This window comes from Polyodon spathula, chromosome 23 (genome assembly GCF_017654505.1).
Source record: "Polyodon spathula isolate WHYD16114869_AA chromosome 23, ASM1765450v1, whole genome shotgun sequence".
In the NCBI taxonomy this organism is placed as follows: Eukaryota; Metazoa; Chordata; class Actinopteri; order Acipenseriformes; family Polyodontidae; genus Polyodon; species Polyodon spathula.
Genome location: NC_054556.1, coordinates 5,463,277 through 5,475,235, shown reverse-complemented (window position 1 = coordinate 5,475,235; position 11,959 = coordinate 5,463,277). Strand labels below are relative to the sequence as shown.

At 38.2% G+C, this 11,959-nt stretch overlaps 1 protein-coding gene across 2 annotated transcripts in view; it reads right to left on the bottom strand.

Annotated features, from left to right (window-relative positions):
• Nucleotides 1-5,567: 5,567 nt before the first annotated feature.
• Nucleotides 5,568-11,959, bottom strand: part of LOC121298266 (calcium/calmodulin-dependent protein kinase type 1-like) — a 47,338-nt gene continuing 40,946 nt past the window's right edge. For both annotated transcript variants that reach the window (XM_041225294.1, XM_041225296.1), the window contains exons 5-12: nucleotides 10,830-10,968; nucleotides 9,459-9,585; nucleotides 9,285-9,360; nucleotides 8,759-8,871; nucleotides 7,792-7,870; nucleotides 7,560-7,647; nucleotides 6,790-6,928; nucleotides 5,568-5,892 (exon numbers count right to left, since the gene is read on the bottom strand). In XM_041225294.1, coding sequence (XP_041081228.1) covers nucleotides 5,789-5,892; nucleotides 6,790-6,928; nucleotides 7,560-7,647; nucleotides 7,792-7,870; nucleotides 8,759-8,871; nucleotides 9,285-9,360; nucleotides 9,459-9,585; nucleotides 10,830-10,968 — 865 coding nt within the window. In that variant the 3' untranslated portion in view covers nucleotides 5,568-5,788. The remainder of the gene's footprint in view (nucleotides 5,893-6,789; nucleotides 6,929-7,559; nucleotides 7,648-7,791; nucleotides 7,871-8,758; nucleotides 8,872-9,284; nucleotides 9,361-9,458; nucleotides 9,586-10,829; nucleotides 10,969-11,959) is intronic.

Sequence of the window (11,959 nt, the reverse complement as noted above, 5' to 3'; positions counted from 1 at the left end):
AGAAAATTCACTGCAGATTCTCACACATATATAGTTACTAGCATGCCAACCTATAACCCATCTATTCTAAAAAAAAGTTAACCTTTTTATGTCTAGGTACCAGTGTATGTAATCTTCCAGTAAACAAAAGGCTAGTGATGTGAACATTCCTCGCTTCAAGATTGCTTTACAACATATAATCATATTGTTTTATTGTAATAAATATACACCTATAAAACAGGTCATGCAAACATTAGATTAACACTTCTTTCACGAGAGATACTGTGCACAGCATTAGCAAACAAAGGGAGATGGCACAGGGAGATGAGATGGCTCTTTTGTAAGGTGGGAGCTGTTGGTAAAAATCGTGCTAGTTTTTCTAACTCTGTACAATTTGGGTCCTACTTAGGAAGGTTAGGGTTAGGGTTGCAGGGCTGTTCTGAAGGAGGGTTAGTCTGCACTCTCTGTAGCCTGTGTTGCATTTAGTTTCCATAATTCTGTTAAAGACATCTTTTGAAATACAGACTGGTCAGTCTCTTTTGGTTGTTTGTCCTCATTTCTGATTGATATTACCATTTAAGTTAATGCTGAGTAGAATTAGATATTTTTATCCTCAAAACTAGTGCTTATAAACCTGGGGAGGGGAGGGCAGCAGATATTAATATTAATTACAAAGAAACAGAATTGTGATGCGTTTTCAATCTACTAAATTCCTGAGTACATTAGCAAGACACTGTTCAGGTGAATCACATTGAATTGAATCATCTAGTGTGAATCTCTGATTCACTTAAACAACTAAAACATGGGCTTCTCACATAAACCACTCTTTAGCCAATGTTTAGCCGGAAGGGGTAAGAATAAAAGAAAAACAGATGTAGCTGCAATCCTATATTGAGATACACACTTCCTTTCCATTGAAGGGATCTGTGTAAATCTGTGTGTCAGCGGTTCCTGTTTGCCGTGGATGTTACCCCTGTCCTGAGTCCCTCCCCCAGCTCCCTCCCAATGAAAGAGCCTATCTCTGGCGTTCAGCCAAACAACATGCCACCACAGACTCACCAGAAGCAACACAACCAAGAGGTCTGAGTTTTATGCAATATCAAGATATGCAGCAGAAATCTCTCATTTTCCATTGTTTATTTATTTATTTACAAGAAACAGCCATAAAATAGAAGGTTTGTTTTCTTTTTTCTCGTTGCAGAAAGTCCTGCTAAAACATGCAGATAATCAGAACTCTCAGCACCCAGTCTGACACGGAATAAAGAGTGTGACCGAAGAACATTCCACAAGAGTTCCAGCAGCACATGCAAGCACTCGATCAGGAGTGGCAGGGCCCTAACGGGACGGCACATGGACATGGAAAGGGAGGAATCACAGCACCAGGTAATACCATACAGGTCCTGCACAACAGTGAGCGAGCCACAGCTTGCAGAGACAGACACCACATCTGAAACCATGTCTTTTCAGATACCGTGTCTGTAAATTGAACCGTGCCATGGTTGTGCCAGAAAGCGCTGAAATGAAAACTGAACTAGAAAGGAAAGTTCCTGTACGCATCGAAGTAAAGAGCATTTTGTCCTCAACTGAAATAGTTTAAAGGTGGGGGAAAAAAAATGTTTTACTGAAATAAGTAATTAGGTGGATATACTACACCCTTGAAGGACACATTGTTTGCTGCTATGTGTGTGCTAAAAGACAAAGACTGTCAATTGGACTCCTTTCATGCAGCACTGTTATAATCCTATACATGTTCAAAGTACATGTAATGTGAGATATGTTAAGATTTTCCACCATAGCCACTTTGTTTAGTAGATACAGCAGATAGTTAGTCAGAGGGTTAGTATGCCTTGTGTAAACCTGTATTAGCAAACAACAATACAGATTTCTGTGAGGGTTTTTTTTGGTTTGTTTCTGTATAGTTAATTTTTTTTTTTTTTTTATGTTTTTTTTTTTTTGGTTACATGGCCACACTAAAGAGTATGCTGTATAATGAGGATTGTGTGGCCAATAGGAACCTGGTAAGGTTGGAAATAGGTAGGACAATCAGTGTCTGTCAATATTTAACTGGCCGTCAAACTGACTCAATAACCCCTTTTCATGCTTAATGTATTTTACTTGTTGGACTTACAGTAATAACTACCTCTTGACACCACTGTCATGTTAATTAATTAAAATGATATTAGCTTGGTACTGTACATATAATCCTGTAGACAAGTTATGAATTACGTGCTAACTTTAGTGGATATTTAATTACTTTGTTGCAATGAAAATTATTCCAACTTACTAATTAACAATTACAACTCCCATGGGCTCAGTCATAATATGACCATTACAGTGTGTTTCCACAAGGTCAGGGCCTGTCTATTTTTGAAGCAACGTGCTTCTGGTATGCCTGTAGTCGAATAACTGAAGTGAGCTGACTGGACTTGGGCTCAGGACTCTGAAATCCATAGAACCCATGGGACAAAAAGGATTCACATGAAAGGAATTTAAAAACAAAATGGTGAAATAATAAAATATTACAATGATAGGATTAAAAATCATTCATTAACATTCTTTAATAAAAGTGACTTTACAGATGGAATGGCATTGCAGAGTTTAAAATAAAAAACTACATAAACAAAAACACAAAAAAAAAAAACACAAAAAAATGTATTTTTTGCATATTTAACACTGTTAGTATGTACGATCCTCATGTAACCAGTTATTTGTCTGTGTTTTTTTTACTTTTTTCTGTTATTTTGCAATCAATCTGACCTTCAGCAATAATGACATATTTTCCTGTAATATACAACACAATCCAGTTAACTTGGCTGAAGCTACGTTATATATTTGCCAGTGTAAATGATTGTGACGTAATGTATTACTAACCTAAACTATAATATCATATCTTTATTTATTTATGTATTTATTTGTTTATTTATTTTACACAGGACAAAACAAAAAGTATTAACAGTCATCAACAACAGTTTAGTTATCTGGTGACACACACAAATGACAGGGGATTAATATGAATCTGTTTTACTTGGGTAAATCTGTCCTAAAGTCTGAAATACAAACAAGTGAATAATATTCATGGACATTACATTTTAAGTACTTGGCTCATAAATAGCAGCATTTATAACCTACTTGAGAGAAATCTTTTATGGCGATGTACTCAAATGGCTTACAGAAGCAGCAACCTGCAAAAATGTTTTGTGCTTGAAGTGCAATAAAATTCAGAGACGTACCGCACTAGATTTGAATATTGCAAGGCCGAATATGACTGAAGATATCTGCAGTATGAAAAAGCAGACTCCCTTAATGTGGTGTACCTGTCAAATCAAATGAACAACTCTGGAAGTAGTTTAAATCAACCCAAACTATATAATGTATTCTAATTATTACACTATGTAACACCATTTTTGTTCCTGGGTAGTAAGTGTTATTTCCTAATTGCTTATGCCTCAAAAGTATAGAAAATGGCTATTATTCCCCACAAACTTTGCTTTTGTGACCAGGACAGTGATATTTCAAAGTATCACTATTTCCGATGGGAAAACGGGCAAATGTGTGTCTTTTCATTCACATAGTCAGAAAAAAACAACATATGAATCCAAATGTTACCATTTTTGTTCCTGGGTTGTGAAGTGTTATTTCCTAATTGCTTATGCCTCAAAAGTATAGAAAATGGCTTATTATTCCCCACAAACTTTGCTTTTGTGACCAGGACAGTGATATTTTTTCTCATTGGCAAATGTGTGTCTTTTAGTTCACATAAAAATACTTTTTTCTCATTGGAAATAGGTAAATTTCAAAATATCACTGTCCTGGTCACAAAAGCAAAGTTTGTGGGGAATAATAGCCATTTTCTATACTTTTGAGGCATAAGCAATTAGGAAACAACACTTACTACCCAGGAACCAAAAAAAAATAAAAAAATAATTGTTACACAGTGTTATTAGTATTACAAAATTACTATTTTGTACAAACTTTTTCTGTAGTGTGATATTACTGTAGACCACACAAGTACACTGCCATGCAAGCAGAGTATGGCCAAGATGGTTTGAAATTGAAATAATAAAAAGCGTGGGGTGAGTGACTGGGCATTAGAGTGAACAGTGACAGGGAGGGGGGCAAAGACTGATGCTCGTGATATTTTATGAGGACGTCTAAGAAAACAACTCATAAGTAAATAGCAGGTTATCAGTTTTGGGATAATATAATAAATGGCCAAAAAACTATAGTTCCAAACCTCTTACAGGATTATTACAAGTTAACTTGTCAACTCCTTTTCACAGATCTCATCACACCTATTATGGGCATTAGAACTTCAAAAAATCAACCTAAAGCATTAGTGTCCATTTGGTGTATGGGGGATTGGCCCCCATACGATTTACAGTATTTACAGTATAATCGTAAATCTCGAAAAACTACTCACTTCTAAATCTTTTGTAGTCATTTTTGTATTACTTTAGTATAAATACATGTTAATTTGGATTCATATGTGTTTTTTTTCTGACTTTATGTGAACGAAAAGACACACATTTGCCCGTTTTCCCATTGGAAATAGTGATACTTTGAAACATCACTGTCCTGGTCACAAAAGCAAAGTTTGTGGGGAATAATAGCCATTTTCTATACTTTTGAGGCATAAGCAATTAGGAAATAACACTTACTATCCAGGAACAAAAAAAAAAAAAATGTGTTACACAGTGTAATGTGTGCCAGATTTGATTTTCATGCCAATAACCAAAATAATTCTTCCTAGGGGTTTCATGTTATAGGTTTGTTTTTTGTTATCAGATTATGTAAAATGATAAAGGCCACCCTATTTGAGAAGCAACTCTGCCTGGAATTCTTAACAAAAATCCCTACATTACTTTGATTTAAAAACATTTCAATTAAAATACTTAAAAAAAAAAAAATAATAAAAAAAATAGTAATAATAATATTATCAGCGTTTCTTGATTTTTTAAGATTTTCAATATCATCTCAACTATTTAAGTTAGAAGACCAATTATTAGTGTAGCAACAAGAAAACTGCTGTTTGCAAGGCACTGGGGAACTGAGAGCAGGACTGAGAAAATGACAGATTACTTAGGATTTTAATACAACTGCAGTATTTTAAATGCATTTTTTAAAATTGTTTTAATTACCGTATTGTTGATGAAAGCTTATCATAGGCAAGAAAATCCACTGTTAGCCCTCTATTAATCCAAATCATAACTTGAATGCACCCTATCACTGCCACGATGAAGACAAAGGATTAGACGGCTTATGCTGGTACATGTGGCCTCTCCCGTCTCTGTTTATTTGATGGTGACCAGATGACCACGAACTGTAGGTTGGGGACAGGGTTCACTGTTAGCATTTTACTTTCCTTTGTATTTAATTTTTTGTCTTTTAATGCATTCCAATTTGAGGGAATGAAGGTTTACGCGTATAATACATCTCTAATTTATCCTAGTCACTACTACCACTACCTTATCCTGGTTAATGGACAAAAAATTCAATACAAACAGTTAGTTATAAGTAACAAATAGAAATTAAAAAAATAAACCCCTAACCATAACCTTTCAGAGACTTTAAAAAAAATGTTTTTTTTAACCACAATACCCTTTCCACCAAACAATCCCTATACCCCAAACCCCAACCTAAACAAATGTTCCCTCCATCATCTTACATCATTGGCAAATTGTCCCTCCCCACCCTGTATTCTTTTAACATCACCTCCCCCTGCTGGAGGGTGCTGATATAACTCTATTCCTGGCCAGACTGGGATTCCGGGCTCCAGTGTTTGCTGATTGTGGGAGTGCAGATTCTCTGCTCAGACCTGGCTGGCTTGATGGCAGCGGAAGGTGCAGTTTGGCAGCAAGTCATGCTCTGCGCTCTCCTCTGATTTCTCTGAACACTTCCTATCGCAGTGTGACCCTGGAATTTTAAAGCAAACAGAAATAGTTTTATGCCATATACCTGTTAGAAGGAAAGGTGTTTTTGTAATATTGTTTTGTATTTTATATACTGCTATGCTTTGTCTGTGTATTTCCTTAAATTCAATGTAAAGGTAAGCTTGTGGAAAGTTACTGATAACGGACACATATATGGAGGCTGTCTGTGTCTTGTACTCTCCTGTTGTAATCTGTAATATTAATACGTCTTATTAGCAGGGTGTGTGTCGGTTTATTAGAAGGATCAAGAGGATACCAAAGCTGTAAAGGAGAAAAGTTACAAAAGAAAGAATTGTTGAAGAATGATGGAACCACAGGTTAGGCATAAAAAGGCTTATTTAGGGATCTTTGTTAAACTAGAGGAATGAAGACTGCACACTCATTTGTCTCATAAAATGGTAATTCTGCACAAGTAATGCAGTATTCCATTCTGATTTTGAAGTTTAATAAAGTATTAATATTAAACTGACTCATTTTTGTCTCGAGTGAATAATATCCGGGTTAATCCACAAAATAAGACTCACACCAGTGAGCCAGTTAGAATGGTGCGCACAGCCTTGAATAAAAAGGTCTAACTATACACCTGCTAAAACAACAGCGGCACTCAGTGGTCAAACAGATTTACTGCAATCTATTGAACGAATTCTGAATATCTCAGGAATGGATATAATTTGTACTGAGAAAACAAACAAACAAAAAAAAGATGTTAAAACATGCCTCAACATCTCCCTTGCCCAAAGCAAATTATATGTCTGCATAGACATGGCACCTTGTCAGGAAAAACAAGTGGCAGAATCCTGACACCTATGGGCATAGTGTTCCTTAAAAATGGTTCACAATCGCTGAATGGACATGCCCCTTCCGATTCACGTTCACTCACCGTTGTCCTCTGCCCCCTCTGGCACTAGCAGCTCCCCATGGCTGGGGCTGCTGGGCGTGTTCTGGCTCGGACCCTCCTGACTGGTGCCCAGCTGCAGCCGCCTCATGTGACGCACGACAGCCGTGGCATTAAACGCTTGCTATAGGAGAAACACAGATCGACATTCCATTCATTCCTTAACCTATAGAACCAGCTGGGACAGGAGATCATAAACAGCAAAGGTTTATATTACACGGTTAGGAAACTGTGACCATCGGTGTATGAGGGAATTTCATCATGACTAGAAGAGAACTGACCGGGGCTAAGAAATAAGGCTTGTTTACTCAAGAATGTCGGTAAGGTTTAGCTTCACTAAAAAGATTATCAGTCCTCCAAAGCAAAGGTTACCAGTAGTTTTCCTGCATCTAATGCCTCAAACGTGCAATGCAAGATAACTGATGTATCCTTTCACAGTCATTTCACAATATTGTAAGCGTGTTCATTGTCAGGATGTTGTAACCTCTTTAAATACATGTAAATGCAAAGTTCAATACAATTCAGACGCCAGAACGTATTCATTAAATGGCCAACATGATCCTAATACACTTAACTTGTGCAAACGGATGTAATAAATGAAATGTGAGGCTATATTATATTATTGTATGTGCCAGTGATATAGGGTACGATAGGCTGTGAATGGATTAAAAACAAGCTTAGTCACAGACTAACTTCCAGCCCAGTGCATGGACCTTGTTAGAAATGGCTTAAATTAACTCATGAATAAGACTGACCTTCCATTTACTTTTGGCAAAGTTCTTTTTAATCTGAGCACTGACAGATTCGTGGATGTTCTTGTCCAGAGCGGTGTCTCCAGCAATCCTTCAGAAAACAAAGACATACGTCACTGTGACCGTTCCCCTTTCACATGCCAAGCATGCAGCAGCGCATAGGCTGAATTGAACTCTGTGATGATTTAAAACAAAACCTACTTAGTTACACAAAAATAAATCCAGTCTATCGTACCAGGGGTGCTGCAGTGCCAGGTCACAAGTGTACCGCTTTCTTGGGTCCTTCTCCATCAAGTGAACAATGAAGTCTTTGGCTGGAAACAAAAAAAAAATAATGAAATTAGGGCATCTGATTTTCAGTTTTAACGGATGCAAACCGATAAAACTTTTTTTTTTTTATAAAAATTTGTATTGGTGTATATCCAATAAACACTGTAAAAACACTGGAAATGTTTGCTCAATTCACATTGACTTGACCCCTTTCCCTGTGAAATAAATAAATAAAAATACCCACAAAAGTGCAGTTAGGCAACATCCCGCCTTCCTGACTTGTACCTTGCATTGATTAGTTCTGAACACTTTAAACCCACCCCAACTTCTGAGGGGCAGAAAATTCCTACATTTCTATTGGAGGATTGTAACACACTTGCGAGATTTAAAATGAGATGTTCTTGCTGGCGGGATTTAAAGCTATATTACAGTACTATAGGTAGTATTTACACGCTCATGCAATTAAAAACAGAATTGCAGATTGTGGCGAAATGTAAAAAGATGCCTAAACACACAAACCCCAGAAGAATGTGCCTCTGACCATAAGGATTTCGTTGTGGAAGTCAGCACACAAAGGAAAGAAGGTACAATTGAAGTGTGTAAGTACTGTCGAAAAATGAAATTAATAAAAAATGAAAAACAGAGGCCCTAAATATAATATATACGCTATATAGCAACTAAATTTTTACAATCTATTTTCTAAACCTTATTACATTATTACAGTTATCAAAATAGCACAGTGCTCGACAGTGTCAGAGGAAATATTTGACTGCAATTAACTCTGCTTTCCTAAATGGAAGGGGACTAATAGGCTTTTGAATGTAAACGCTACAATAGATTTAGACAATGTCAGTTCATACTGCAACTGACAGGGCAGAAATACTGTAGGGAGTAACTACAAACAAATCAATCATATTAAAAACCAAACTTACCTGAATCTGAGATATCGTCCCAGTACGGAGAGTCAAACTCGTATTCCGCTTTCAGTATCTGCTCAAAAAGCTTGGCATCGTTCTCATCATAAAATGGTGGATAACCACACAAACTGCAGGAGGAAAGTCTGTGATGAGATTCTGTTTCATATAGGTACAATAGATTTTAAAAATCAAGTGTTCCAAATATACAATGGGCTATGTGGCTCATTAGATATGCACCACATGCCTAGTGGTGAGGTTAAAAAATATTTAATTCTGTTGTTTTCAGTCCAGTTTCCCATATTGCTAAACCACCAGAAAAAGTGCCATTTCCACTCTCTTGATAGTCATAGCTATTTCCTTATAGCAGATTTTTTTTTGTCTATCTTGGCATATGGCTATAGGACTCTTCTGCAACCTTGTGCAACTTCAGGTCATTTAACAGAGCAGATGTTGTATTTCTACCATCTTGTGGTCATTGGATGTTAGTTCTCAATGCTGATATTCTCAGAGATCATGCTTCTGACAGAGAGAGGCTACTCACAGGATATAGGCAATGACTCCTATAGACCAGCAATCCACTGCCTTACTGTACGGCTTCTGAGCCAAGACTTCAGGCGCTACGAAACACAGGGAAATGAGCATTACAGGCTGTTCTAAATATCACCAACATCATGTTATATACTACTGAATGTTTAATAATAATAATAATACATACCCACATATCCTGGAGTCCCACAGGCTGTGGACATCACACTTCCAGACCCTTCGATCTTTGACAATCCAAAGTCACTGATCATGATCTTTGAGTCTTCATCCATGCTGTAGTATAACAGGTTCTCTGGCTAGAAGTGCAGAATATAAGCAATGTTACCGTGGGGCTGTGCAGCCGACCGGTTAGGACTGCAGACTGAGCCAGGAAGGGGAAAAACTCCTTCTGCTGTCTTACTTTGCATGACAAAACCTGGTTAAATCAAGCTTTTATAATCATTGTATTAGTTCCTATATTGGCACTAACAGTACAATCACTGGTCCCTCTTTTTTCTGTTGAAGATCTTTTTTTCGATTTTATATATCGAAGACAATGCTAAAAAATTTAAGTTTCAGTAACACTGAATAATGGCCACAAATTCCGTTTTTCGTTAAGTATATGGAGAACTACAAAGCGGTATGTAATTCAATATGTTAATATAACATTACTCAGCAGGTTTCATTCAACTTTATGAAGCAAAATGTGTTCAATCTATAGGGTGATGCAAAACTTTTGGCCATGGCTGTAGATACATCCCACTGTAAACAGGTCACTGTCCCATTTTCATCAAATGTATTTCAATTATTTATATAGGCTAACAAGCCACATGATAGGCAGCCTCTCACTTACAGGAGAGTTCTTTTAGGCAGGGGAGAATCAGTTTCAACAGACAATATGGCCAGGCTATCGTTCCTTCAGTCCCATTATAATATAGTTATTTACAGGCAGGTGCAGTGGCAGTCAAGATGAATCACTAGGGTGAGTGTCTGGCTGTCACGAGGTACCTGTAAATCCTGCATCAGAAGAGCATGTGCATGCTGACATCACAGCTATTCAGCAACGTGAAGAGAGGAGAGACAAGGTGACTGGGCAGTGTGTCAGTGTGTAACAGGATTTGCCTGTGGTACCACAGCTGTTTCACAATTTAGTAATTGGATAAGGACTTGTGTTCCTCTAATAAAATCTATGCAGGAATTAATTAGTAATCCAAATTAGCATCAGTTTGTTTACACTGTAACAGGTGTAATGTAATTAGCCTTGTACATGGGGTAGCTAATGGCTTAATTTAGATCCGTTTCTTACTGCCCGGCTAAGTAAGTACACAAGGCTCTGTAGTCTAAAAGAAAAGAAGCCCAAAAGATGTACTTTTGTGTGTGTTATTTACTGTAGCTGCTTACATTGGACCTGCTTATACACAAGATACTACATCCTAATGGTGCTTGCGAGTGACATTTCAGTAACTAAAACACAATGTGAGAAGGCAAGCTGTTTTTCTTGTGGGCAACACAAAGCAGCAAGGTGTCAGCGTGACGTCAGCATGGTGCCAATGCTGCTCACCTTCAGATCCCGGTGCACGATGCCCATGTCGTGCAGGTACTTGACAGCGTCCAGGATCTGCTGGATCAATTTGCTGGCATCTTTCTCTGTGTAGAAGCCCTTCTCAACAATCCTGTCGAAGAGCTCACCCCCAGAGACCCTGCAGAGAAAGCAGCAGCAGAGCGTCAGAAGGGCTGCCCCCCTTCGATCCAGTAAAACCAGGCCCAAAGCATTTCCATTTTAACTATAAGACAGCTCTGCGGCTGTGGTCTGTTTTATAGTGAGTCGAGAGACCCTGTTCTGTCATTTTACACTTCACTCAACTAAGCTAAATAAAAAGGTTTTCAATAAATCTGTTAGCACCCACATCCAGTTTATCTGTACTGGGTTTCAATACCCCGCAAATTTCAACACTGTACCCTGAAATACAGGTTACACGATACCGTGAATGGGCACCAAATGAAACATTTCACCCCCAGTTTACCCATCTCCAAAATGTATTAAACAGGTCAAATTTGCATGCAGCTCCTTCAACTGGTAATATTTTCAACCTCTAAACCTGCACCCTCCCCTCCTCATTCAGCAGCAGAAACAGAAGCGACAGCCATTAGCTGGTGAGCTCTGGGAGACTCCCTCTGCGAGTCTCTCTGAGAGCTCAGCTCTTGTGGCTCAGCCCCTTGCTCCCAGGGGATAGCCTGCTTTGATTTCCTGGAAATAGCACTGCTGGAGGAAGGCTAATTAACTGGACAGAGTGATTAATTCAAGGAATTGCTTGAACACTTTCCCCAGGGACTCTTTATACCACAGAGCACCACCAGAAGACATGGCCTCTGCTTCGCTCAGACTCTGCAGCCTAAACGTGAAATGCAACAGCTGAATGTGCCTGCCACAAGCTATCTGCTGAGAATTCTTGGAACACTGCCGCCCCTGTGGTTTAAGTGTTCTGCATGCCTCTAGGAGGAGTGGTCTGAGAAATAACTCTCAGTCTTTAACAAAAACAGAAACCCTTGCTTCTCTTTTAGAACACTTGGTGGAGATCAAAAGCTCCCAGTACACCTAGAACAACTCATCTCATCTGTGTCAGACCAGACTGGCTGCAAACTGTAGCTAACTCTCCATGCCATGCCTTTTAAGAACTTGAACAGCAACTC